This window comes from Penicillium robsamsonii, assembly GCF_028829455.1.
Source record: "Penicillium robsamsonii strain IBT 29466 chromosome Unknown utg000007l_segment0_segment0, whole genome shotgun sequence".
Lineage (NCBI taxonomy): Eukaryota > Fungi > Ascomycota > Eurotiomycetes > Eurotiales > Aspergillaceae > Penicillium > Penicillium robsamsonii.
The window spans coordinates 1,197,268-1,223,590 of record NW_026643225.1 but is presented as its reverse complement, the minus strand read 5'-3'; the positions used below and the strand labels follow the sequence as shown (position 1 = coordinate 1,223,590).

Genomic DNA, 26,323 nt, shown 5'->3' with positions numbered 1-26,323 from the left:
TGTTTCGATAGACTCGGAGCGTAGACTGCTCATTCATGTACAATAATTTCACCTTCCATCAAATAGAATATAGAATAACATAGACTCGCCCAACGTACAGAAACAATCAAATAAAGCCCATCAACCCCAACCACCGAGAATTTCGAAAAAAAAAAAAAGTAAATGGCGACTATCAATGCATCCAAGTGGTATATCTCCTATCAAGTTCGTTAAATCTCATGAAAAAAAGGCTGATGTATAAAGTGACTGAACTCCCATCATCTCAAGGCCCAACTCAATATTCCTCCCAAATATCCGCAACATAAGCCTCGGTTAGCTTAGCATCATTCCCATACTTCTGCTGCCACTCCACAAACCCACCCTCGAGCACAAATACTTGCTGCTTCTGGCTCTCTTCCGCACCAAGCGTGCTCTCACGCTCGCGCGCATAGCGAAGGGCAGCAGAGGGGCCACGTTGCTGACTGAGTGCACAATGGAAGACGACCATTTTCTTGTCTTTGAGAGTGCGAATAAGCTCGGGCACGCGCACGTCCAGGGTTGAGCTGGGGATCCAAGTTGATGAGTGGATATGGCCACCAATATGGTCTGTTTCAACTGTTAGCTAATAGCCCGCAAGTATATGGTGGAAGAATAGGTGCTTACCTGAGTCTCGAACGTCGATAATCGCTAGATTGCTTGGTTCGCCGGTTGAGAGCAGGGCCGCTAGGACATCGCGGCCCATGCGGGGGAGAGTTGCGATTGAGATGGAAGACATTTCTTTTTTGGCGCAATTTTATGAACTATGTATGTCAAGAGGGCTATTAAAATTGGAACGAGAGAGATATTTGTCAGTCCAAGAGATTTGCAGGTGTGATATTCGAGATCTCAAGCAAATGCCCCAAAAGCATGTGGCACGTGACCTACAATTTCCTTTCCAATCGGAGGAAGATGATTTTCCGTTACGGCAACTTTGAGCACCTCCGACGACCCTGCGCGCCCACCTCGACAATTATTTCCCTCACAAGCTCAGGAGACAGTCCAATTCACCCCGTATACCTGCTCCTTGACACAAGCGAGTCCAATCAAAATGGACTTCCGCCTCCTGGCCCGCAGCCTCCGGGCCAGGCCAACACCATGGCTCCAACAGCAGACCCAGCTGCACCGCGTCGCCTTCCTCACCAACGGTGTCCGCTACAATTCCTCTACCTCATCACCAATCCCACCTTTCAAACCCACATCTCCCACCGATCAGCCAAGCACAGCCCCCGAGGCCGCGAAGCAAGCCGAAAAGCCGATCTCTGACCTCGACGAGCCAACCAAAGCTGCCCCCGAGGCCACCCCCCGGGCCGCACAACAAGCCCGCAAGCCGGTGTCCGACTTCGATGACATCCTCAGCAGACTCGACCTCAACAAGCCCCGAGAAGCACCCAGCAGCCAGCGCCGGATCTTCTCAGACTCGCTTTCCCGGGCTGTCGGCGAAGGCGCACAGAGCAGCTACCGGGCACGGTCTCGGGCGCCCCTTCCTACACGCAAGGTTGAACTGAAGCTCGGACCGACGCTTGGCCGTCAGGTTCATGTTGAACCCGAGCGTGGTACTGATCTGGGTGGTGCGCTGCGCAAGCTTCAGGCTACTCTTTCCCAGAATAGTGTTCGACATGATGCTCACAGTCAAAAGTTCCATGTGCGGAAGGGTATGGTGCGCAAGCAGAAGAAGATGGCGCGGTGGAAGAAACTGTTCAAGTTCTCATTCCAGGGAACTGTGAAGAAGATTCAGCGTATGCAGGCGCAGGGTTGGTAGTTTTATATCCGCTCTTTTGCTTTAGGCTTTTCTGCTGCGGCTTGTCTACTCGGCTTGTATGTATATACTGAAGAGGCTGGTGTGGGTGATAGACTGAGTGGGCAGGGTGGCATTGGCCTGAAAATCGGTGTTTTCTTTTGTTACTTGTACAACTATTATCTAGGTACTTGGTTTTTCTGTTGAATTTGGCTCTTGCATTAGATATGGAATGCATCGGATTTGTTTGACTCGGTCACATGGGACATAGCATCATGATATGTCCATGGTAGAGCACCAGCTTTTTTGCTAGTGGTCAATTCTGCCTCTCAAGTTAGGTACACTGTACACGTCGTAGACGTCACTCTATACCCAGGCTATACACGCATTCTCTCGGCTCTACATATCAATCCCTCTTCCCACTTGGGAATCCATATCCACTTCCAATCCCGTTCCCATTAGCATTGGGAGAGCCAGAGTAACCACCGTACCCATTATTCTTTCCCCCATTACCAAAGACAACACCAGGACCCTTTGCTCCACGTACGGGAGTCCCACCCAAAAGCCCATCTCCATGCCAAGTGGTCCGCCCACGCCCACCTTTGCGTTCCCAGAACAATGCAACCAAAGCGCCAACAGAAGCTGCCATAACAAAGAACACCATCTTAGAAAAGAACGACCCAGAGCTCTTCCCAGACCCAGTCGCCAAAGCCAGCCACGACTCCGAAGCAGGCCGCACCGGCCACCCGATACTGGCACCGCCTTCCAGCCACGCAACATGGAAAGAGAAGGTAAGTGGCTCCCCACGCACTACCTTAGTGCCATGTCCAGCAGTCCAAGGCTCGCGCGCCGCCTGAGCAAGTGCAACAGACTCCTCGTCCTCGTCGAGCTTGGCATTCTTACCGGTATTGTCGAACTCAGGAGTCGAGTATGCAATACCGCCAACCACGAAACCGGGCTGTCCAGACTGACCGGCTCTGGTCTTGGCGTTTTGTTCTGCAGCCGCGTCCGAGGCCATGTTGTGCATGACGACGTTCATATCCGTCCAGATGTGCAAATGGCTCAGCTGGAGCGTGCCCTGCAGCGCGATTGTGAGCGGTGTGAAGGGTGGCCCATTGTCGGCTAGTGCAGAGAGGGTGTCTGCTTCTCCCGACTTCTGGTCTGAGTCTTTGTCCGTGTGTACTGCTGCGCCGGCGGATGGTGCTAGCGGCGCTGTTGGCACGCGGCATGTCATTGGTACATCTGAGTGGACGTAGAACTCGAGGAGGTGGTATAGCTCATCGGAGAGGGAGTCGATGGTGCATGTTATTGTTTCGGAGATGCCGTAGTGGAGAGAGAGAGGGCGGGCGGTTTCGTTGCAGGTCACGAAGGGCACGTATTGGAGTTTACCGAGATTGTCGGTGACCTGGACGTTTTCGCAGTTGTTATTAGCTTTGTGGTCTTTTGTGGTCTGCGCTATTGTCTTCGTGTCAGGAGACGGAAGACAGGCTGGTGGCGCTTACATGTTCTCCTTCCCTGCAGTGTAGAACAAGCAATGGTTAGCCGTGCTCTAGGGGTTAATTGTAGAATTACCTCACATTGTCCGGTTCAGACATGACACTGGGATGTCCTCCCTCAGTTTATATCCCGCGCTGTTGTCATTTGTGTTCCCCGCAAGTGCGCTGGTTGGCCACAATGCGCCTGTTAAAGACAGCAGGGCTACTGCTGCAGAAGACGAGCTCAATTGGCGTGTAGGAGACATTGTTGCTTTTTTTTGTTTCAATTGTAAGAGAGTAGCCGCCCCGCGTCGGCAAGTTTCCCAGAATTCGAGGATTGCACAGGAGTTAAGAACGGAGGTCTACCGCGTTGCGGAGTTGCGGACAACAAAGCGGGTTTCCCTTTGCTGCTACTTCCAATCACCTCGGTACTTCCACTTGCATGTCGAAGATCAATCTCTATTCTACTTTGTATTGGCTCGCAGTACGATTACTTGGTAACGAAAATTTTGAGCATAATTCATTTCTTTTCAAACCAAGAGAAAATGTGGAAAGTCGTCGCTCGTCAAAACTGCACATCTCACGGTCCTTCATATAAGACTAAAACGCTCTAAGACAGATTGGCCTTCTGTTTGAAAGCAAGCAGCAAACCACTGGTCGAGCTGTCGTGGTTAGCACCCTCGCCTGCGGTCTCCAGCTCGCTCTGGATGTTCTTAGCAAGGGCCTTGCCCAACTCGACACCCCACTGGTCGAACGAGTTGATGTTCCAAACAGCACCCTCGGTGAAGGTGACGTGCTCATAGTAGGTGATCAGAGCACCCAGGGTGGAGGGGGTGATCTTTTGAGCCAAAATAGAGGTGGTGGGACGGTTTCCCAAGAAAGTCTTGTGAGCAACAAGCTCCTCGGCGGCGCCCTCGGCCTTGACCTGGGCAGGGGTCTTTCCAACCATCAGAGCCTCGGACTGGGCGAGGAAGTTGGCAGCCAGCATGCGCTGGTGCTTGCCACCCTCGACGGGGTTGTGCGACTCAGCCGCCATCAAGAAATCAGCGGGGATGAGCTTGGTTCCTTGGTGCAGAAGCTGGAAGAAGCTGTGCTGGGCGTTGGTGGCAGGCTCACCAAACAGGATGGGTCCAGTGGTGTACTTGACGTATTCACCAGTGCGAGTGATGGCCTTTCCGTTGCTCTCCATGGACAGCTGCTGTAGGTAGGCGGGGAAGCGGTGCAGGTACTGATCGAAGGGGGCAACCAGGTGGGTTTGAGCACCGAAGAAGTCGCTGTACCAGACACTCAGCAAACCGCCAAGAGCGGGGATGTTCTTCTCGAGGGGGGTTTCCCGGAAGTGCTTGTCCATGGCCTGGGCACCAGCCAGGAACTGGTGGAAGTTGTCGTAACCGATGTACAGAGCGACAGACAGGCCAATGGCACTCCATACGGAGTAACGTCCACCCACCCACGACTCGAATCCGAACATGTTCTTGGCATCAATGCCAAACTTGGTGACCTCGGACTCGTTGGTCGACAGGGCCACGAAGTGCTTAGCGATGTGTGAATCTTCCTTGGCAGACTTGAGGAACCAAGACTTGGCGGTGTTGGCGTTGGTACAGGTCTCTGCGGTGGTGAAGGTCTTGGAGGCAATCAAGAAAAGGGTGGTCTCCGGGTCGGAGTCCTTGAGCGCTTCAGCGATGTGGGTTCCGTCAATGTTGGAGACAAAGTGGAGCTTAATGTCGGGGTGGCCGTAAGGCTTGAGGGCCTCGGTGACCATTACAGGGCCGCTAGTTGCATGTCAGCTACAATTCCTGCTTAACCAAGGACAAGAAAGCTTACAGATCAGAACCACCGATACCAATGTTGACGATGGTGTTGATCTTCTTGCCGGTGTAACCCTTCCACTCGCCGCTGCGGACCTGCTCGGAGAACTCCTTCATGTGCTCCAGCACGGAGTTGACCTCCTCAACCACGCTCTTACCATCAACCTGCATGGGCTCATTGGCAACATTACGCAGAGCAGCGTGGTAAACAGCACGATCCTCGGTGAAGTTGATGTGGTCACCACGGAACATGGCATCACGGAGCTCCTCAACGTTGGCCTCCTTGGCGAGCTGGACCAGAAGAGAGACAGTCTCCTGGGTTAGGAAGTTCTTGGAGAAATCGAAGAGAATCTCCGTGTTATCTACTGTGTTGGCGAACTTGTGGCTGAAGTTCTCGAAGCGCTTAGGGTCCTTCTGGAACTGATCCTTGAGGACTAGGTTGCGTCCCAAGGTAGTGTGGTGCTCCTGGAGCTCCTTCCAGGCAGGAAGGTCGCTGGTTTGCGAAAAGCCGGGCATGATGATGATGAGGGGTTCTATGGGCAGTGTGTCAGTGCGGGGCAAGCACGATATGAAGGCAATGAGGAAAGTGAGGTTCAAGATACAGAAAGAAACACACGAAACGTACAGAGGTGAATGTGGTAATAGAAGAGAGTGAAGAAACAAAAAAAGAAAAGCGAATGGCGTCAGTCGCATCCGGCGCGTTGGGGTCCGAGGGGTCGTGGGGCAACATCATCATTGCCGCATTCGGCTTATTTTACTGATTTCAACTATTTCCGCCAATTTACTTGTTTTGATCGTTTTGACTACGATTCTTCTTATTGGAGCCTTTCAATTTATTATTTTCTCCTTTTATTCTCCGAAGGTACCGAAATGTATATACCCGGTCTACCAATTGGGCCATTTGTAATCTTGTAGGCGTTTGTTTTTACTATTCTCGGCCTGGGCCAATTCGATTGAAGAACCTTTTCTCGTATCGCGGGACATTGGAAATTGAACGGCTATAGCCATTTTTAGGTGAAATGATCCTATTCTCAAGGAAACCAATGCATTAAACCGCTTCTCAAGATATTGACTACTGCAAGTCTATGTTGTACATTGTGAGATTCCTTCCAACCCCCCTGGATGCCAAATATATGAGGATTCCTGATGTTATGTTGATTATTTTGAGAGTAAACAGAGCCTTTCGGGTATGGAGCACACAAGTGCACATGTGTATTGTCCTGAGCAAGGTGAGCATTCGCAGTATGGCCTGTGCACGTGCCGCATTTCTAGGTTCGGGGCAATTCACCGCGGATCTCACCGCTCGTGCTTTTTTGGCAATCTTTGAATTGAGCCTTGACCAACCTCACTTTCTCAGTACGACTTGACGCGATGTATAATCCTTACCAAGGTGAGCACTGCTTTCTCCTTGACCTTTGATTGATACTTTGAAGATGCTAACCTATTCATAGCTCCGGGTCTTTATGGCACTGCTCCTGACTATGGTGCCTATGGTGCGCCTCCGGGCATGGGTGAGTTCGCTCCTTTCCGATGGTTTTCATTTTCAATTTAGGCTGACTAGCTTCAGCACCTCCTCCGGGGATGGCAGCCCCAGGTACTGCTGCTCCTCCCGGCATGCAGCAAGCAAATACCCATCCAGGAAGCTTCCCTCCCAACTTCCAGCCGCCTGCGAATATGCCAAACATCAATTTCTCCGCACCGGTGATTCGCTTGGGTACCTCGGGCCCGGCCAAACCTGCAGCTCAAGAGAGTGGCCGGGAACGGGGATCCGATGCTCCTGGGCGCCGCGGTGGTCTGGGGTCAATGGGAATGGATACCCAACGCCATCATGGTCGCGATACCATGATGCAGCTCCAGCCGCCTACTCGCGACGAGATCGTGCGCACGCTTTTTATCGGCGGTATTACAGAAGGCGCGGGTGGTGATGATGGCATTGAGCGTATTCTACGATCTACTGGTATCTTGCGTCGCTGGATTCGCGCCACAGATGCTGATGACAAACCTTGCCGTTTTGGCTTTGCCGAGTATGATGACCCAGAGAGTCTTGAGGTCGCAGTTGAAACCTTGAAGAACGTGGAAGTGCCGGTCAAGAGACAGACACCCCGCGCCGAGGGTGAGGAAGAACAAGAGGTCGAAAAGAGCACGCTTCTGGTGCGTATAAATTGTCTACTCTGCCCTCACATGTCTTCTAACTTGTTTGATAGGTCGTCGTCGATGAAGGTACCCTCACCTACCTAGAGCAATTCGAGTCTAGCCGAGCAGAACAAGACCCCGAGGAACGCCAGGAACGTTTCACTGCTGCCCGTAAAAACCTTGATAATGTATTATCGAGCCTTTTCCACCCCGTAGCCCCCCTTCCAAAGGAGGAGGTGTCAGCCCTTGATCGGGAAGGCGACAGTGAAATGAAGGATGGCGAGCTTGCGAAGGACGGGGAAGTGGTCACCATTCCCATTACAATTGAGGACGAGCTAGCCGATATTCCCCCTGAGATGCGCGCCAATGTGGCCAAGGAGATTGCAGCTTTCCGTGAACGAAGCACCCGCCGCGACATCGAGCGTATGAAACGCGAGGAAGAGATCGAGTCAATGGAGCGTGCACGCAATTCCGGGTCTAGGATCAATCGGCTTGCTTCGCCTCCGGTATCTGCTCCCAGCGGTCCTGCTGCCGGTATTAACGGTATTCCGTTGGGCCCGCGGGATCGCAATGTGTTGAACGCACCTTCTGGCCCGAAGGCGTTCGGTGTGCAGATTCCCAAGGATTACCAGAAGGGAGTTTCTTTTGTGAATGGTGGAGCGCTCAATGGAGTTTCCATCGACCGTGAAGGCGAGGATTCCGATGCCAGCGACGAGGAAATCGAACGCCGCAGACAGGATCGGCTTAAGGCCGAGCAAGAGAAGCAATTCTCAGACCAAGAGCGCCGCTGGCTTAGCCGTGAGCGCAGCCGAACCGCTGCCCTGGAACGAGAGAAGAAGCGCGAGGATGAGGAAGACGGAAAATTGCAAGCTGCGCACGATGAGATGGAGGCACGACTTGCCGCTTGGAACGACGATATCGAGGACAGCCGGAAGGCGGTCGATTACTACGCAGACCGAGGTGCCTGGCTCCGGAACCGTGCAAGCTTCCGTGCTCGTGAGGCCAACATTGACGATGCCGATCGCGCCGCTGAGGATCGCGAACGTGTGCAATCTGCTAAGCAGCAAGAGCACGCTCGCGGTATGGCCGACGACTTCCTCGCCCGCCAGGCAAAGGAGCTCGAGACACGTCCCCAGGAGGCACCGCGCGAACCCCAACGCTTCAAGCTCTCTCTTGGAGCCGCTGCGCAGAAGGCCCAGGCCGCAACCAGCCGCCGCGCAATGGCCGATGTGGAAGGTCTGCTGGAGGACGAGGAAGAGCCCGTTGCTACAACCCGTCGCCCACTTATTCCGATCAAATTCGATTCTGCGGCCGAAGCTGCAGGTCTCACGGACGAGGAACGTGCTCAGGCGGCCCGTCAACTCGCCGCAGAGATTCCGGCCGAGAAAGAGGGCCTGTGGAACTGGGCGGTCAAGTGGGAATTTGTGGACGACGCCGTCATCGCCGACCAGCTTAAGCCATTCGTCGAGAAGAAAATCGTCGAATATCTTGGTGTACAGGAGCAAATGTTGGTCGATGTGGTGGAGGAACATGTGCGGAAGCATGGATCGCCTCAGGAGTTGGTGGAACAGCTGGCCGAAGTGAGTATTTATCCCTTCTTTGTGAGACAAGTAACTGACCACAGTTCCCTACCTGTAGGCATTGGACGAAGAGGCCGAAGTCCTTGTTCGCAAGCTTTGGCGGATGATCATTTTCTGTTCCGAGAGCGAGAAACGAGGCCTGTCCTCTTGACAGGGTTGCATAACCATGACAGGGTGCTATGCCTGATGTCTCTAAGCTTCACTGAAATACAACGCGTACACAAATGTATTCATCTAAAATCGGATGTCCTCCGAGGCTTTTCCAACAGAATCTAATGTAGTCCGCATGTAGATGCAACCTTCCACGTAGCATGGGGTAAATCACGGAACAGCTCCGAATACGCTACCTGCGCTTTCATTGGTGGAATAAAGTAATTTCCCGGCATCTATAATTCTCCACCAATGAGAACGCGTCGACGGCCAATGACAGACGATAGTGGAGGGGCGCGGGATAAACTGGAGATGGCGCGGGGGAAACATATTTTGCTGTATATACGGGGTGGAATCCTTTTCGGTCTTTGAAATCCTTTCTCGATATTTCTCATCTTCTCTACTCTTCCCTGTCTTTGAGCTGCCAAAAAAAGATTGAAATCGAACTCTCGACTCTATACCCCGGATCTATACACCCCGCATTTCTAGATTGACCATCGTGTTTCTCTAGAACTGACTGCCAGCACTATTGGTAGCCATTGACAGAAGTACAACCTACTCCTACCACAAATAACTATTCACAATGGTCAAAATCACTGGCTTCACCACGCGGGACGTGCGGTTCCCGGTACGTCAATCTTGCCTCAGATACCCAATGTACTCAATACTGACAAGCCCTATAGACGTCGCTTGACAAGACCGGCTCAGATGCTATGAACGCCGCAGGTGACTACTCTTCCGCATACTGTATCATCACCACAGACTCGGAATACACTGGACATGGCATGGTACGTGACACTACATTACCTACCCGCAACACTCTAATTAACTCAATCCCCTACAGACCTTCACAATCGGCCGTGGCAATGAGATTGTCTGCGCGGCAATCTCTCTACTTGCCCCAATGGTAGTTGGCAAAGACCTGGATGAGATGACGGCAGACTGGGGCAAGACCTGGCGCTACCTCGTCTCCGACAGCCAGCTGCGCTGGATTGGCCCCGAAAAGGGTGTGATGCATCTCGCCCTCGGCGCTGTCGTCAATGCCATCTGGGATCTGTGGGCCAAGACCCTCGGCAAGCCCGTCTGGCGCATTGTTGCGGACATGACCCCCGAGGAGTTCGTCCGTTGCATTGATTTCCGCTACATCACCGATGCCATCACCCCCGAGGAGGCCATCAGTCTTCTGAAGGAGGTTGAGTCTGGCAAGCAGGAGCGTATTAAGGAGGCCGAGGCTAGCAAGGCCGTCCCTGCTTATACTACCAGTGCCGGATGGTTGGGATACAGCAAGGATAAGCTCAAGTCGTTGTTGAAGCAGAGTGTTGAGCAGGGATATAGACATTTCAAGCTTAAGGTTGGAGCTGATTTGGAAGATGACAAGACTCGCTTGCGTATTGCACGTGAGGCTATCGGATATGACAAGGGTAATATTTTGATGGTTGATGCCAACCAGGTACGTTATTCTCCTCGAGACTGATTCCGGCACACATTCGAGTTAGACTGACACTGGAGGAAATGAATAGGTCTGGTCCGTCCCCGAGGCTATCACCTGGATGCAAGAACTTGCCGAGTTCAAGCCCTGGTTCATCGAAGAGCCCACCTCCCCCGATGACATTCTCGGCCACGCTGCCATCCGCAAGGCCCTCGCCGATACCCCCTACGGACCGGTTGGCGTTGCCACAGGCGAGATGTGCCAGAACCGCGTGATCTTCAAGCAGCTTCTGCAAGCCGGTGCCTTGACTGTCCTTCAGCCCGACGCCTGCCGTGTCGGTGGTGTGAACGAGGTCTTGGCTATTCTCCTTCTGGCCCGCAAGTTCGGCGTCCCTATCGTGCCACACTCCGGTGGTGTCGGTCTGCCAGAGTACACTCAGCACCTGAGCACGATCGATTATGTTGTCGTTACTGGCAAGAAGAGTGTCCTCGAGTATGTGGATCACCTCCACGAGCACTTCGTCCACCCATCCAGCGTTAAGGATGGTTACTATTCTACCCCCTTGGAGCCTGGATACAGTGTTGAGATGAAGGCTGAGAGTATGGATGCTTTCGAGTACCCCGGTCAGGAGGGTAAGAGTTGGTGGAGAACGGAAGAGGCTAAGACCATTATTGATGGGCCCAGAGTTGTATAGATTTGGTGACGGGCTTGGGTGTGCGGCTTGTTTTAGACGATCGTGTGTTTACGCGTATTCATGTTAATAGCTTTCAAAAATTGGTTTACATAGAGTATTCACTCAATCTAGTTTGAGTAGGTGTGGCTACACAGCTGTCTTAGTATGACGGAGTTAATCCTTGAATATGGAGGCCGTGTAAATTCATCAATAGAGATGGATCCCCAGGATCAATTCGAATTTGTTGAGTAGATGTGGGACAACTAGCGCAGTTGACTTTTAATCCCAAAAATATATGGTACATGTTACAGGTCATCATAAGAGCCTGAATGGACTGCCAGTGGCCTGGTCCTAGAAAATACAAGGGAAGCGTCTTGTCCAAGCTGGTACAGACCAGCCTAGATCGAGCGCCATGAACAAAAGTGAATGTTCAAATGCTCATTGCAGGTGAGGGCGTGGAAGCTATGTAGTGTGGTTGGAGGTTGGGTATAATGAGAAGTTGGCATCATTGCCAGATCAGCGCCACTGAATACCAAAAAGCTTCAAGGCGCTAGTCACGTTAGCCTTCTCTGAGGCTTTCTCGAGGACGATACGAGAGTGTCCCTTCACATCCAACGCGAGAAGCTGGTACTCGAAATTGCTCTTATCCAGAGGCTTCATCATGTGCACGACGACTACGCCGGAGTTGAGAGGACCCTCGACCTAGAAACCAGGGTTAGTATATGTATCGTAAAATTGACCGGAAAGGGTATCATACATGGAAATGCATGCGAAGGTGCTCACGACCCAACCGATCCTTTTCGGTTGATGATCTAGTCCTTGTCAGCATTTCGGTTCTATAGCATGGATTATGCAGAACGATAGAACGTACGCAATAGGCTTGTTCCGCGCCCACCGGCTCGAAGTCTGCTCGCCATATGCCTTGATCTCTCTTCGATCGCCGAGTAATTTTATGCACTCGGGGTCATCTTTAATGCGCCCTACCGCAGTTTCAAATTGCCATGTCTTGCTGTTTGGTGACAAAACTTCTTGATAGAAAAGTACACAGACTCCACCCTAACAAGATGATGTAGTCAGCAACTATTTGCTATATCCTCGTGAATGAATGCAGCTCATACCGTCAGTACTGCTCCAACCAAGACGATAACGAAGTTGAAGGATTGTTGTGTTGTCCGCGCAACCTTCTCTCCACGACTCAAATCGCCCCACTTCACTCTACCATCATCGGACAAGACTGTGATGGCTTTTTTCCTTGGCGAAAGGATGTGAGGCCCGCTGCCTGTGTTGTTTTGTGTGGCGTAGAGCCGAGTGATCTGTGTCTGTATGCGGGGAGAGGGGCGGAGAACAAGAGATGCCGGCGATAGTCGGGGAAGAGCCCGTAGTTGGAAAGAATTCATTGCGAAGGATCAAAACCGAGCGTCTTGGAACTTGTTGGAGTATTTTAAGTCGAATATGAACTCGATCTGTTTCCAACCTCGAAAGGTTGCTATCGATCTTCATTATCGGCAGCACGTGATTATATTACGGTAATACAATACAGCCGATAGCAGAAAATGCCCCGGCCAAATGCGAGGCGTTGTATGACGATTACACCAGGCACAGGGTCTCTCGACTGAGTCCACGTTCGCCGTTCCCGACTCGGGATGCTTTTTGCCTTACCTGAGCCCTCACATTCTCGCCCAAACCCCCTTTTCTTTTTCTATTTCTCTCTCCCATTGATCTCTCCTCGGTACCATCATGAGTGCCACAAAGGCGCAGTCTCAAAAGATCTTTGAGAAGGCCAAGCTGAAGCCCGCGAACAAGGTGCGCACCCCCACCCCGTACGCTGTGTGATTGTGGCACTCGATTCTGATGTTTTTTTGCTTTCAGGTGTGCTTCGACTGTGGCAGTAAGAACCCGACATGGTCTTCAGTTCCATTCGGTATCTACCTATGCCTTGATTGTTCGGCTCACCACCGTAATCTCGGTGTGCACATCTCCTTTGTTCGATCAACAAACCTCGACCGTACGTACCTTGCCACACAATTTCTCTACACGCCAAATATGCTGGTAGCTCAAGACTGACATTTTATGCAGAGTGGCAATGGGAGCAACTGCGGGTGATGAAGGTTGGCGGAAATGAGTCTGCGACCAAGTATTTCCAATCGCACGGAGGTTCCGCTGCGCTGGCGAGCAAGGATACCAAGGTCAAATACACATGCAATGCAGCTGTCAAGTATAAGGAGGAACTCAAGAGGCGCGCTGCGCTGGATGCGCAACAGTCAGTGGATTCAATCCCGGCGGAACTGGCACAACTACGTGCTAATCAGTGTTAATGTTTTATTTAGGTACCCCGGAGAAGTCGTCATCACAGATGTCCCTGCTGGCACTCCTTCCGATGGCTCGAGCACCCCTGCCGGCGACGGTGAGGACGATTTCTTTTCCTCCTGGGACAAGCCCTCAATCAAGCGCCCGAGCAACCCCCCATCGCGCACCAGCACTCCCCCCGTCGTCAGCCGGAACAGCTCTCCTTTCCTGAACGCCGGTGCCAACGCAAACGGATCCCGCTCGAAATCTCCTCTTTCTTCGGAAGAAAAGAGTGCCTCTCCCGCGCCATCTGCTATCCGACCCACCAGTGTTACTCGGAAGACCTCTACAGCTAGCGCTGCAAAGAAGGGCAGTGTCCTCGGTGCCAAGAAGGCCCCCAAGCTCGGAGCTAAGAAGGTTGCTGCTGCGGATATTATTGATTTCGAGGAGGCTGAGCGCAAGGCCAAGGAAGAGGCTGAGCGCATTGAAAAGCTTGGCTACGACCCCGAGGCTGAGCAGGCGGAAGCCGAGGCCAAAAAGGCCGCCACTGCTGCTGCTGTCCCAATCGCTTCTCCTATCCCAGTCAGCCCTGCTGGCAAGGCTAATGATAGAAACTCGGGTGATGTGGAGCGACTAGGCATGGGTGTGAGCAGACTTGGTTTTGGCCAGGTGTCGAAGCCGGTTGCCCCCAAGAAGCCAACCTTTGGCTCTGTTGGCCCTGCCAAACCCAACCCTGCTGATGGTAAATCTCCTCTACTTGTACAATATATGAAAGATAAGCTGACACTCGACACAGAGGCGGAACTCACCCAGACCAAAACCCGATTCGGCACTCAGAAGGGTATCTCGTCCGATGAATTCTTCGGACGGGATCGTTTCGATCCCTCTGCCCAGTCGGAGGCCAAGGAGCGTCTCCGCCAATTCGATAGCGCCACATCCATTTCCAGCAACTCCTACTTCGGCCGGCCCGAGGATGAGGTCAGCTCACTTGACGATGGTTATGGTGATATGGAGGTTGCCGCGAAAGATTTCATTCGCCGCTTTGGTATCACAGCTGGAGATGATATTGAGAACCTGTCGCATCTTGTTGGTGAAGGTGCAACTAAGCTACAAGGTGAGCAAGTCTTTGTTTGGCCATGTAACCACTTTTCGCTAAATGAATATCACCAGGTGCTATCCGCAACTATCTCAACAACTAGGCTAGTCGCCCATGTTCATCAGATATTACGCCTTCACTCCAAGTACCTTAGCAAGCAACATTGTTCCCTGGCTACCCCCAGTCCTGTCCTCTTCGTGCGCGACATATATTGTGTCTCCCCTGCCCACCTCGTCCCCTGACAATATTTCTTTACCAAGAAAATCATTGCGATCAGCAGTCGGCCAAAAATTTGGGTTTCGGGCCATTCTGGTTTGCAATATGGCGTGCGATTGACGATTTTTGTTTTTTGCCTTGCCTCTTCGTATTCCTACACAGTAACACAGGATGATCGAGGAGGTCTCTTATTTTATTTTGCTCATTGCTTTGATATGGTTTAAGATATTCGAGAAATTCACGATTTGATTATTGATAGACAAGAATATTTGACAAAAGCACCTCTCCAATCTGTCAGTCGTGCACCGCACCACTCAACCCAAACTCCATGATGAATGAAGAGAACACAGTAGTACATATAGTACAAGTCACACCCAAGTGTTGAATACAAAAAAAGGTCCCCATATATAGAGCAGCAGGGTAAAGCTATATATATAGTAAGTGACGCAACGGTCCAAACTCAATCAACGCGATAAATCGCATCCGCAACCTTCGTCACCTGCCACATCTCATGAACATCATGAACACGAACAATATCCGCCCCACCAGCCACACTGGCAGAGACAGTAGCAGCGGTACCCCAAACGCGCTCTTGCGGCGTCTTTACCCCAGTAATATGACCAATGAACCTCTTCCGACTAGGCCCCATCAACCAAGGGAAGCACTCAAGCCCGGGCATCGCGCGCAATCTTGGCAGCTCGCGCAAGATCTCCAGGTCATGCGGCTGGATTTTCGCAAAGCCGAGACCGGGATCGAGGATGATGCGCCAGCGCCTGATCCCCGCGTCTTCGGCAGCAGCGATGCGCTCGCCCAGCTCAGCAGCCACTTCGGGGATAACGCCGGAAGGATACTCGTGCAGGGTTGTCATGGTCTGCGGGGTGCCGCGCATGTGCATCAAGATCACGGACTTGCCGATCCGCGCTACTGTTGGCAGCATTTCTGGGTCGAGGAGGCCGGCTGAGATGTCGTTGATGATGTCTGCGCCGGCAGCGCAGGCGGCTTCCGCTACGCTGGCGCGGTAGGTGTCGATGCTGATGGCGATGTTGGCGGCTTCTGGGATGGCGGTTCGGATGTGTTTGATTGCTGGCACTACGCGGGCGATCTCTTCGGCGGCGCCGACTGGTGTTGAGCCTGGACGGGTGCTTTCACCGCCGATGTCGATGATTGTTGCACCGGAGGTGATGAAGTCGCGGACTGTTTCTGTTATGTAGGTTAGGTCTGTTGGAGAGTGTTTGCCGCCGTCGGAGAAGGAGTCTGGCGTTAGGTTAAGAATTGCCATGACGTGGGTGCTGCGTTTAGGGTCTGTTGCGCTCAGGGATGGGAATAGTGGTGAGATTGGAGTTGTTGACATTGGTGTTGGTTCTGGTGGTGGGAGAGCCTTTAGATGTGCGCTGTATGTCTGCGTGTCCTTTCCTGGTAGTGGAGGATATTCATTGGGGATTAATCTAGATTCAGACGGTTAGTTTTCTTTTCGTGTGCCAGTATGGCATATTTAAAGTCATTGGGGACGTACTGGCTGAGAGGCCGCAATACGAAGTCTCGCTCGAGCATCAGATTATGTGGGATGTTGAGACGCTCATGAGAGACGATCTCCTGATCATATAGTAGGATGTCCAAGTCAATAGAGCGTGGGCCTTTGTCTATGAGCTTCTTTCTGCCCATCTCAATCTCAATGGATTGAATAGTGTCCAAAAGATCCAGAGGCGCAAGCGTGGTTTCCACCTGAGAGGAATTAACAATTGAGTTACCAGGTTTAGACTTCAACTTCGCTAACATACCTCGCATACACCATTGATGAATGGATCTTGATCAAGCACATACATCGGTGCGGTCTCGAACAATGAACTTGTTCTTTTCACTTTGATCCCAACTCGGTCCATTTCAAGACAAGCTTGCTCAATCATTTCTACACGGTCACCGACATTGCTTCCTAGGGCAATAAAAGCCCGGTGGATGTCCGGACTGGGGAACTTCAAATTCATCTTGGAGTTAACTGCTTGCGCAGTGGAGAAATCCCTCACACGCGGGGTCAAATGCAACGATGTTATTGAACGTCGTGATAGACCATTTCTGGTGAAAAGTCCTGATGCCTCTTGCGCTGTGTATACCAATTGCGACTGATAAGATGACCCTATTGAATATTAGTCTTGTTGGATTAAAGTGCAGCAAATCAAAAAAAAAAAAATGCGGGACATGCATATTTCCCCATTGGGATGATACGCCGATAAGCGGGCGAGGGGCTTCTATGAAGCAGCTAAGTACATACCCGGGCTCTGCTGTGAGGATATTCTGTAACTGTAAGATGTTGTCAGATTCGCCACAACCAATTGATTATTTGGGATTTTTACCCCGTATGCAACGGTCGACAATCAGCTCTTGTGGCCGAAGCTGCAACCAATGGCGCAAGTCTTAGTGACTTCCCAATTAGCCGTGATTGAGTGATTAAAAACGCCGACGAAGAGGCTCTCCAGGTTGCTCTGGCACTCATTCTGATTTGAAAAGGGAGGCAAAAGCATGAGCAGCCGAGAGCTTCGAGTCAGTTCTGATAAGCTTCACGTGGTTTGCCTTCTTCTTGGCGTTGACATATTGATGCCTTGACACCTTAATATATTTCGCATGCGAGTGGTCCACAAGCGAGTGGTCCACGCCAAAACACATAGTTACAAAAGCGATATAGTTATCACTTACATTTCATTTAACGTTTTTATCTAGTTTCATGACTTGCAGATAATTATTGATAAGCATTTTTAATATTATATATCGATCTTAAACGAATCGAATACTTCCATTGTTGTGGTATTAGAAGATACGTCGCTGGACTCCAGAAATATATATCTCAATTACCAACCTATTAAATTCCCTTAAAATATATGAAGTGGCTAGATATCATATAAACAGCATTAGGCTGTAAGAAACAGTTTATATATAAAACCGTTGTTGCACTAACATGTAATTTATCGCTTTTACTATGTATTTTGGCGTGGACCACTCGCATGTGAAATATGTTAGGATTTATAACCATCTAATTCAATGGATCCATTCATAGAATCATCCCATTACATCAAAACGAAAGACATACAAATTTATTGTGGGGTTTGACTCAATAATGGACTTCTCAATTCTTCGTGGATCTGTTTCGGTAGCTCATCAGATTTCCATCATAGGAAGTTGGAGAAGCAGCATTGCACCTAAATAATATGGAAATGAGCCATATATGTTACTATTACATTAATTCGCTTTAAGAGGTGTATGTACTCCGGCCTACATCTACCCGACGGCTTGGCAGACTATTTTACTCACTCTTTGACTTGAAACGGAAGCTAAAAGTCCTTGACCCATCGATAGCCTATTGTTTAGGTTCTAGAAAAAAGTTGGTCCCAATAGCCGATAGAGCATGACCTTAGGGACATTTCGGCCTGGACTTGGGATCTCCCCACAAAGTTGAGCGGCCGAATCTGTGCCTAGGAAGCAGTACACAGCGTTGCTGACAGCCAGAATAAAAGACAATCCATCATTCGACCAGCCTGTGGAGTTCGTTGTATCGGCGAAAATCTCAGAGGCTATAGGATACCGATTTCAAGGACACGAACAGTGCAATTGACGTAGTGGAAAGAGACACCACAGCAATAATTACTATTTCCGGGGTTTTAGCAGTGGGCTGGATATATTCGGCAGGTATTGACTAACAGAGTACCTGGTTAAAGCGTGGGATGGACCGAGAGAAGGATATGTTGATTCAAGCAACGACCCACATCAATGCGCTGTACACAAGCCATTGTTGCCAGGGCGTTTTGTCATAAATTTTTAAACGTATAAGTAACTTCAAATGCGTTTAAGAATAGTAGTTGTCGAAGGGAGCTTTTAACGTATAAGGATAAAGTAACTACTAAGATGAAGATCTACCGCAGCTAGAACCCACCCGCAATGCATGGCTATTGGCTAACTGTCTCTGACGGTATATAAAATGCGAAACAGACTCAGCCCTCCCAATGAATATCGTTTAAGAAAATGGTGTTGATCTTGATTTAAGAAAAAAACTAGTCCAAATCCTGCTTAATGATATCTGCCGCCTTCTCAGCAACCGCAAACACAGTCGCCTGGATATTACCCCTCGGCTCCAAGGGGAAGATACTGGCATCGACAACACGGATATTAGCCGAACCGTACACCTTCAGGCGAGAATCCACAACACCCCCATCTTCCAGCGGCATCATCGCACAGGTACCACTGACATGGAACATAGACAAGGCGAGCTCTCTGCATAGCTCCTTTGCCTTCTCGAGGTCTGTCAGAGGCTCCGGTGTGTGGAGACGCTCGCCACCCTTCTTCAGCAGCAATGCCAGCGGCGCCGTCTCAGCAATCTTCTCCATCCACATACTATGCCGGGCATGTAGCTCGACATCAATTGGGTGACGGAGAATTCCGTGATCAATGAGAGGAGCAGCTCTAGGATCGGAAGATTGGATATGGACGGATCCCCGTGAGAGAGGGTAGCTAAGCAGAGAAACAAGACTGATAAAGAAACCCGGGTGCCCGAGACCGAAAAGACGTTTGGGGTGTTCTCCTTCGCGGGGCAGAAGCTGGAATGGCGCTAGAATAAATTGAGCGGTAGGCTCATCGGGATTCTTGAGTAAGGTGTGCAATGCTTCATATTGCTTCTTGTGTGTCCGCGAGATGTCGGGGCTCTCCACCGCAGCTTGTAGCTTCTGGAGCAATTGATTCCGCTCGTCCTCGGGAGTGTCTACAAGCGGCATGAATGCAGAGACCAGCGGCACCATACCAAGAGGTCCCGAGCCATCTTTCTGATAAGCGGCCATGGCAGCACCGGCAACAGCCTGGTCCCGAGCCATGTCGCCCGACGGCATACCATCTGCGACCTCATATCCAAATGAGACAATACCGTGATCTTGCAGGTTCTCGCCAACACCAGGGTTGTTGATTATTGTCGGGATTCCGTGGGACTGGAGGAGTGCTTCATCTCCAACACCTGATAGCTCTAGGATCTGAGAGGATTGGGTTGTTCCGGCCGCAAGAATGACCTCTTTCACGACTGAAACGGTATACACACCCGAGTCCTTGGCGAATCGAACACCGGTAGCAACGGCATTATCACCGTTGCTTCCCTTCTTCATGATAATCTTTTCAACCCAGGCTCCAGTCACGATCCGGAGGTTGGGGCGGGCTTGTACTTCCGGCCCTAGATACGCAGCTGCAGCATGGCTTCTGGTGTGGGTAGCGGGATCCACAGCACCAGGGGACACGAAGGGACCTGTACAGGCGCCATTGATCGGATCATCATCCTGCGGGTAACCAAGGGCCTTGAAGCTGTCCATCCAGGCCGCATGGTATGGCATGTACTGATCTCCAAATGAGACCTGAACAGGACCCGTGCTACCCTGATCCTGCTGGTCGTATTTCATCCCCTTGAAGAACTCACGGTTGTCATCCGATGGAGGTGCAGCCGTGTGAAACTTGCGAACATACGGGGACAGGCCATCCCAACCCCAGCCGGGGTTGCCCAAAGCTTCCCAGGCATTTAATCCAGAGCGAGAGGGATAGATAACCATTCCCAGATTGATCGCCGAGGAGCCTCCCAAAGTGCGACCTTTGGTGGCTAAGAGCTTGCGGCCATTGAGTTGTTCCTATTTATATGTGTAAGGCCAATAGCAATAATCATGGGGCTTGAGTAACATAGCGTACCTGGGGACAGGAACGGAAATTCCAATCGAAATCCTCGTCTTCAAACGTCGCCGGCCCTAAGCCGGGGACAATAATTCGAGGGTCATTGAGACGGTTTGTTCCGGCTTCCAGGACGAGTACGCTTATATTGGGATTTTCGGTCAGTCGGTTGGCGACCACGAGGCCAGCGGTACCTCCTCCGACAATCACAAAGTCATAAGCTGAATTCTCAAGTCCTGTAGAGGACTCGGTGTCAAAAGATGCCATGGTCAATTACGTCAATGTGAGTGACGTGAGACCTGCATGAACCAAAAATAAATAAAAAAAGCAAATAATTGGGAGTGCTCTCAGGAGGGCATGGACGATAGAGGGGTTTTCAATTGAGGGGCATCCAGCTACTCTGTCTTTATTGTTGGTACAAAATAATACAGTAAATGCATAATTCACTGAACCGAGCCCCTGAATCTCTTAAAATTCGGTCTAGAACTAACACAAATTGACGATTATCTGATCATGGTTTCGCGAGACCAACGTGGCGACAGGGGGGCCGCGCTATATATGATGGGGAAATTGCAGATCGAGCTAGCCTGCATGTGCCACAGAGGTATTGTACTGCGATTGTTAGGGATGTATGTGCCAAGTCCTCGGTTAGGGTAGTATGATAACTGCCTTGCCCATTCCTTCGGGATGAAACCTGCAGGGATTGAGAGACAGGGCATGAGTAAGGCATGTTTTGCTGGATTTTCCCGCATGCTCTGTTGAAAGTATTGAATTTTATATTGATGAGTTTAACACCCCGTACTCAATGCGTATATACTCCCTCTTAGGAGATCCTTTTCTTTAATTGAAAAGAACACTTGGTCAAGCACCTTGGGACCGGGAGGGGCCGGTGCGGGCTTGACTCCACTTTCAACTTTAATCGAAGGGGATTGGTTCCACCGAACTGGTGCACTAACCCGAAATGGTTTATGGCAAGTAGTTCTCGAGCTTAGCGTGTTTTAGTGAAGATTTAGCGTATATTAGTGTGAATTGGATAGAAATATGGATAATGTTAAATCTTCCATGTCTACTCCTTTTCTATTTAGATGGCGAAGTTGGCAACAGGCACGGTATCAGCCTGGAAATAAAACCCACAATGGGCAACTATGGACTGAAAGCAAAGGAGGGCAGGGAGATCGTGATCGTGATGCTCGTCTTTGGGGCGATCTCCCTGAGTTCCACGATTCTTCGGATCGTGTCACGGAGGATGAGAGACATCAGCTTAGGATTGGATGATTATTGCATGATCAGTGCGACGGTATGCTAATCGAACTGTATTACTGGCATGGCGCGAGACTAATAAAGCCTGCAGCTGTTGATTATGGCATGTACTGTGGTTGTGGTATTGAGTATGACCGACCTTTGTTCTAGAATGGATCAAGAGGCAGCGCTAACGGGTATATCGCTCAGTGGTGACTATGGGAGGCGTTGGATTACACGCAACCACGGGCGAGGTTGCCTTCACAGACATCGAATTTAACCTCAAGGTATGTGAAGCATAATGGCCCGGTCCACCCGGTGGATGAAGCTCACCACGGTGCGGAGCAGATGATTATCGTCTGCCAGGTTCTCTACGGAATCGGCCTCTCTCTCGTCAAAACATCGATGATGATCCTCTATCAAAAGCTCTTTGGTACCAAAGCCAGCATGCGGATTGCCATTTATGTCACCGGTGCCATCGTGTGGGCGTGGGGGCTGAGTATCGTCCTCGAGTCCTTTCTGATTTGCCACCCTGTTGCGTTCAACTGGAATCCGACGTTACCGGGGGGCGGATGTGGAAACCGCAATGCAGCATTCGTGGTAGCAGGAGTACTCAACATGGTGACCGATTTCATGGTCATGATACTTCCAATCCCATATATTTGGAAGCTCCAGCTGCGAGTGGGCCGGAAGATTGGTTTGTCGGTGGCATTTTCTTTGGGCCTATTGTAAGTGAATCCGAGGGTCCGCTCTGGTATCTATTGCACAGTCAATGGCTAATCTTCGTTGAATCATAGTGTCAGCGCAATCAGCATGGTCCGTGTTGTCAGTCTCATGAAGATAGACTTCAACGACCTCACATATACCCTCCCCATCCCATTGATGTGGAGTGTTATCGAACAGCAACTCGCTCTCATCGCGGCCAATCTCCCCCTTCTCCGTCGCGTGTTCTCCAAAGTGCTTCCTAAAAGTTGGCTGGGCTCATCATCTCGCGGGACGGGAACCCCATCGGGGGAGCTCAGTGCGAAAAAGCGCTCGGTACAGGAATATGCTCTCACTCGCATGGACGCTGGTGCCAATCAGAGTAATATAACGTCAGACAGCCCCAAAGCTGCCACTCACAATATCCAGACGAGGTGGAGTGATGATGATGGACAATCGGATACGGAGTTGACGGCGAATGCAATGCCACTAGATGGGATCCAGATATGGAAGGATTTTCGGGTTGACTCAACTAGATACCTAGAATCGATATCTGATAGAAAATAATACGAAGCCACGCATGTTATAATGACTTGTCCCTCCCCACGACACACTTGGAATCATAATGGCCACAAATTATGGGTATACCCACATAGGCGGTCACTCTCAAAAGGTATGGCGGAAGGCGTATGTTTGCGTCAATTAAACAAAAGTTCTCTTGACAAACACAAAAGGGCCCCGGGGAGAAGCACAGATTAGTCAGACCTCCCTCCTTCCAAACTTGGAAGGTTTTGTCTCCATGGCAATATTTAGATTCAGCATTTGCATCCACTCCTATTAATCATCTTCTTACTCCATCATTGTAGACATAGCAATGTATGCTTTTTACACTTTCCTAGATCTCGTCAACAATCGATGACGAAGTTACAACTAAGGTTACTGGAAGGACTTGAAGGGTTGATTCAACAATTTCTGGAATGTTAAGACGGCTTGATAAGAAGAATAAGTTACGAGCATGATTAGTGGTGATAGCAAGGTGATAAATGTGGGACTTGAGACGCTGAAATTTAATAAGATAAAATGTGACAATTATAGCACCACAAAATATTGTACCTAGTTTAATGCTCTCGGATGTTATCATTTACCACTTTGTAAGCCTTGGTTGATGCGCTTCGAGATAATTAAGAGTTATTTGTTCATATCCAAGGTTGGAAAGAAGCGCCTGTATAGCTATTAGATACTAGTTAGGCTCCAATGGGCTCAGAAAGCCTCTGATTGATTGACGAATTGCATTATTATAGATGAGGCGGTTTATATATTACAATTTGCTAAAGGGCTATGAGACATCTATCTTCAATATCAAAATATGCGTTGAATGTCCCAGAGTGGCAACACCTAAGTGCCTGCCTTTCACAGCCCCAGGCTTAGCTTCATCAAAAATCCAAAATCCCGATGCCATGCTTGTTTAATTTGATATCTCTCGCCTTAAGAAGACTTTGGGCAGAGTGGCCCATTGTTATTCCATGAGTAGGGCAGCGGGTCAACAGTCCGAACCTCCCAGTCCTCAGCACCAACGGCAGTCAGAGCAAAGAACAGACCTGTAGGATCATACTTCTGCTTGAGAGCATAGAGGAGAGGGTAATTGGCGCCGTGGAAGGCTTCTTGGAGGTTTGGCTCGATGAGATCGGCCTCACTCATGTAGGCGCCTGAGTCTGGGGCAATCTCACGTAGAACGTCCATCCACTCAGTCACGAAGAGCGAGCTGCTCTTCACCACATCCCAGGATGAGGTGAAGTTCCATTGGGAACCGACAATAACGTGCGACAGGGCATCGCGCCATGCGGGGAGTACTGAATTGTCTGTGGGGGGCTTAGCGGCAATGCCGGTACCGCTGATGTGGAAGCCGGCAATGAAGAGGCCCTATACTATGTCAGACACCACTTAAAAAGAGAGGGCGGGGAGGATATTAATGCATTTGTGTATACATATAAGACGTACCTGGTTGACGGCGTCCCTGTATGCGGCCCAGGTTTGGTTGCGGAGATCATCGCTCTGGAAGACGCCGCGGGGGAGCAGGCGAGAAGCAGTCTTGACGACATCAGTTCCCACGAATTCCTGTGGGAAGGCCACTTCCCAGGCATCATGGCTGGAAGAAAGTTTTAGCTGGGATATAGATGCACGGATTCCAGAAAGGAACGGGGAGACTTCAAACGCACAAGTTATCCGCGTGGTTGTACCACGGATTGAAGGAGATACCCAGGCTTTTAAGAGTATCAAACCATGGAGCCAAGAGTGCCTTGGTTTGGGCAACGTTCATGTTTGGTGCGACGAAGGACTGCATACGGAAGTAGAGGTTAGGATCACCGGCATATGTTGTACCGATCATGGCCTCGGAAGCACCAATGTAGAAGTAACCGTAGGTGCCAGCATCAACAAAAGTCTCAAAATGGTCGAGATAGGACCCAACAGCAGCCCAGAAGGCGTCTGGACCAGGAGTGTCGTTGATGGTGAAATTGAAGGTCACAGTAGTGGTCTCCAGCTTAGGTAGGGCCTTGACTGTTAAAGAAGTGACGACTCCAATGGTGCTGCCACCGCCGCCGCGAAGCATCCAGAAAACTTCCGAGTTCTGAGTGGAGCTGGCAGTGATGAACCTACCATCTGCCAGAACAACTAAGCAGAACTATTAGGGAGGCACTTCGAGAAAGTCCGAGATTATAGAGAGACTTACCTTGCATGGCCAGGACCTGATCGGCCGCCAGACCGTACATGCTGGAAAGGGGAGAATGGCCACCACCGGCAGTGTAGCCACCACCCAAACCGACGGTGACGGCTTCTCCGCCGACAACCGAGTGGCCGTGGGCCTTGGCGAACTCATAAGCCTCCCAGACCTGGGTACCCGAGCCGAACTTAATGGCCGGACCAACATAACCATTGGCAGCCTTAAAGTTCGGAAGATACTCCTTGTCCTTGAGGTGGTGGGTCCAAATGGAGAGGGCACCCTTGCCGGAGGCCTTACCATTGAAATCATGTCCGGTATTCTTGACCACTAGTCGCAAGTTCAAGTTACGGGCAAAGTTGACCGCTAGCTGAATCTGAGCCACGGTGGATACGTTCACTGCATACGTGGGATATGCGCCCTGCGTGCAGCTGGCAGTATGGTTAAACGGTGATGGTAGACATGAGCGGCCCTCGTACAGCGGCAGCATGATTGAGACAGGGTCGGCCATGTGCAGGTTCGAGTTAAGCCAGTCAGCTGAGACGCTTGCGCACTTAGCGGCATTGTACTGCGGCCAGTCCGGATAGCAGTAGGATGCCAGGGGCACCGTCTTGATCAGGCTACCGCCAAGCAAGATATCGAAGATGTCCCAAACCAGATCCACGGGCCACCAGAAATCCCCGGGCATCACCTTGCAGCTATGACGGACACTCCTCTTGGTCACCGTGGATTCGTTCGCAAAGGCGAACATGTTAGCGACAGTGCTATTCTGCAAGGCCGCCGACACATCAGAGAGCACGCCTTCGGTCAATTGCACCTTCTCATTTTGGAACAACGAAGGTGCCGAATCAGCCGTGGCAGTTACCGTAGTTGCTGCTTCTGTGAGTGATGTAGTCGATATCGCACCAACGAGCGAAGCGCTCGCGACGAGAGTAACTCCCCACATGCCCTTCATCCTGGAGAATATGCACCAACACAATCCCAAGAACACGAAAGTAAAAAGAGAGAGAAAGGGCTGATGAGCAATTAAGACAGAAGAGCCCCTGTGAACAATTTGGACAGGGATGGTATTTAAATGTATCCGCCGTAGTAGGCCGGCCATGCAGCCCTAAGCAAACGTTCCGGCACAACCGACTAAGGCACCACGGAGCTTTAGAAGTTTTCGCGCCTACTAGCGCTATATTTTAATTAAAATTCCTTAGTATATTTATTCTAAAGTCGTTGGTGCTAGTATAGCCGACAAGAAAAAAAGCCTTGTGCGCACTAATTAACTAGTTGCATGCGTTAGCCAACTAGGCGTGTTCATATATTCTTGTAGTAATGGTCACCATCAAGCTTCGCACAAAAACACAATTGTTAATAAATCGTACTCTATTTCCGGAGGCTTT

At 50.6% G+C, this 26,323-nt stretch overlaps 12 protein-coding genes across 12 annotated transcripts; 5 read left to right on the top strand and 7 right to left on the bottom strand.

The window, feature by feature from the left end:
* Nucleotides 1-274: 274 nt before the first annotated feature.
* On the bottom strand, nucleotides 275-754 carry N7447_010752 (phosphatase YCH1; the record flags this gene model as incomplete). Its single annotated transcript, XM_057235014.1, has 2 exons — nucleotides 275-585; nucleotides 643-754. The coding sequence occupies 2 exons, from the start codon at nucleotides 752-754 to the stop codon at nucleotides 275-277; spliced, it is 423 nt and encodes a 140-aa protein (XP_057081234.1).
* A 312-nt stretch (nucleotides 755-1,066) lies between these two features.
* On the top strand, nucleotides 1,067-1,777 carry N7447_010751 (mitochondrial 37S ribosomal protein bS21m; the record flags this gene model as incomplete). The annotated part of the gene is made up of 1 exon (XM_057235013.1): nucleotides 1,067-1,777. The coding sequence occupies one exon, from the start codon at nucleotides 1,067-1,069 to the stop codon at nucleotides 1,775-1,777; it is 711 nt and encodes a 236-aa protein (XP_057081233.1).
* Nucleotides 1,778-2,159: 382 nt separating this feature from the next.
* N7447_010750 (uncharacterized protein) lies at nucleotides 2,160-3,494 on the bottom strand (the record flags this gene model as incomplete). The annotated part of the gene is made up of 3 exons (XM_057235012.1): nucleotides 2,160-3,203; nucleotides 3,256-3,268; nucleotides 3,331-3,494. 3 exons carry the CDS (start codon nucleotides 3,492-3,494, stop codon nucleotides 2,160-2,162), a joined length of 1,221 nt encoding a protein of 406 aa, XP_057081232.1.
* Nucleotides 3,495-3,838: 344 nt separating this feature from the next.
* Nucleotides 3,839-5,552, bottom strand: N7447_010749 (glucose-6-phosphate isomerase; the record flags this gene model as incomplete). The annotated part of the gene is made up of 2 exons (XM_057235011.1): nucleotides 3,839-5,000; nucleotides 5,053-5,552. The coding sequence occupies 2 exons, from the start codon at nucleotides 5,550-5,552 to the stop codon at nucleotides 3,839-3,841; spliced, it is 1,662 nt and encodes a 553-aa protein (XP_057081231.1).
* An 855-nt stretch (nucleotides 5,553-6,407) lies between these two features.
* Nucleotides 6,408-8,900, top strand: N7447_010748 (uncharacterized protein; the record flags this gene model as incomplete). The annotated part of the gene is made up of 5 exons (XM_057235010.1): nucleotides 6,408-6,426; nucleotides 6,488-6,547; nucleotides 6,604-7,187; nucleotides 7,241-8,749; nucleotides 8,808-8,900. 5 exons carry the CDS (start codon nucleotides 6,408-6,410, stop codon nucleotides 8,898-8,900), a joined length of 2,265 nt encoding a protein of 754 aa, XP_057081230.1.
* A 582-nt stretch (nucleotides 8,901-9,482) lies between these two features.
* Nucleotides 9,483-11,022, top strand: N7447_010747 (L-fuconate dehydratase; the record flags this gene model as incomplete). The annotated part of the gene is made up of 4 exons (XM_057235009.1): nucleotides 9,483-9,527; nucleotides 9,583-9,687; nucleotides 9,744-10,349; nucleotides 10,420-11,022. 4 exons carry the CDS (start codon nucleotides 9,483-9,485, stop codon nucleotides 11,020-11,022), a joined length of 1,359 nt encoding a protein of 452 aa, XP_057081229.1.
* A 495-nt stretch (nucleotides 11,023-11,517) lies between these two features.
* tim21 lies at nucleotides 11,518-12,398 on the bottom strand (the record flags this gene model as incomplete). Its single annotated transcript, XM_057235008.1, has 4 exons — nucleotides 11,518-11,703; nucleotides 11,759-11,813; nucleotides 11,873-12,057; nucleotides 12,120-12,398. 4 exons carry the CDS (start codon nucleotides 12,396-12,398, stop codon nucleotides 11,518-11,520), a joined length of 705 nt encoding a protein of 234 aa, XP_057081228.1.
* A 323-nt stretch (nucleotides 12,399-12,721) lies between these two features.
* N7447_010745 (ADP-ribosylation factor GTPase-activating protein) lies at nucleotides 12,722-14,486 on the top strand (the record flags this gene model as incomplete). The annotated part of the gene is made up of 5 exons (XM_057235007.1): nucleotides 12,722-12,804; nucleotides 12,871-13,006; nucleotides 13,078-13,261; nucleotides 13,329-14,401; nucleotides 14,458-14,486. The coding sequence occupies exons 1-5, from the start codon at nucleotides 12,739-12,741 to the stop codon at nucleotides 14,484-14,486; spliced, it is 1,488 nt and encodes a 495-aa protein (XP_057081227.1). The 5' UTR covers nucleotides 12,722-12,738.
* Nucleotides 14,487-15,059: 573 nt separating this feature from the next.
* Nucleotides 15,060-17,087, bottom strand: N7447_010744 (folic acid synthesis protein; the record flags this gene model as incomplete). Its single annotated transcript, XM_057235006.1, has 4 exons — nucleotides 15,060-16,044; nucleotides 16,113-16,321; nucleotides 16,378-16,730; nucleotides 16,967-17,087. 4 exons carry the CDS (start codon nucleotides 17,085-17,087, stop codon nucleotides 15,060-15,062), a joined length of 1,668 nt encoding a protein of 555 aa, XP_057081226.1.
* Nucleotides 17,088-18,636: 1,549 nt separating this feature from the next.
* Nucleotides 18,637-20,545, bottom strand: N7447_010743 (GMC family oxidoreductase; the record flags this gene model as incomplete). The annotated part of the gene is made up of 2 exons (XM_057235005.1): nucleotides 18,637-20,241; nucleotides 20,300-20,545. 2 exons carry the CDS (start codon nucleotides 20,543-20,545, stop codon nucleotides 18,637-18,639), a joined length of 1,851 nt encoding a protein of 616 aa, XP_057081225.1.
* An 868-nt stretch (nucleotides 20,546-21,413) lies between these two features.
* Nucleotides 21,414-22,786, top strand: N7447_010742 (uncharacterized protein; the record flags this gene model as incomplete). The annotated part of the gene is made up of 5 exons (XM_057235004.1): nucleotides 21,414-21,575; nucleotides 21,630-21,666; nucleotides 21,728-21,804; nucleotides 21,866-22,245; nucleotides 22,315-22,786. 5 exons carry the CDS (start codon nucleotides 21,414-21,416, stop codon nucleotides 22,784-22,786), a joined length of 1,128 nt encoding a protein of 375 aa, XP_057081224.1.
* Nucleotides 22,787-23,704: 918 nt separating this feature from the next.
* On the bottom strand, nucleotides 23,705-25,890 carry N7447_010741 (FAD-binding oxidoreductase; the record flags this gene model as incomplete). Its single annotated transcript, XM_057235003.1, has 4 exons — nucleotides 23,705-24,139; nucleotides 24,218-24,365; nucleotides 24,436-24,889; nucleotides 24,948-25,890. 4 exons carry the CDS (start codon nucleotides 25,888-25,890, stop codon nucleotides 23,705-23,707), a joined length of 1,980 nt encoding a protein of 659 aa, XP_057081223.1.
* Nucleotides 25,891-26,323: the final 433 nt, after the last annotated feature.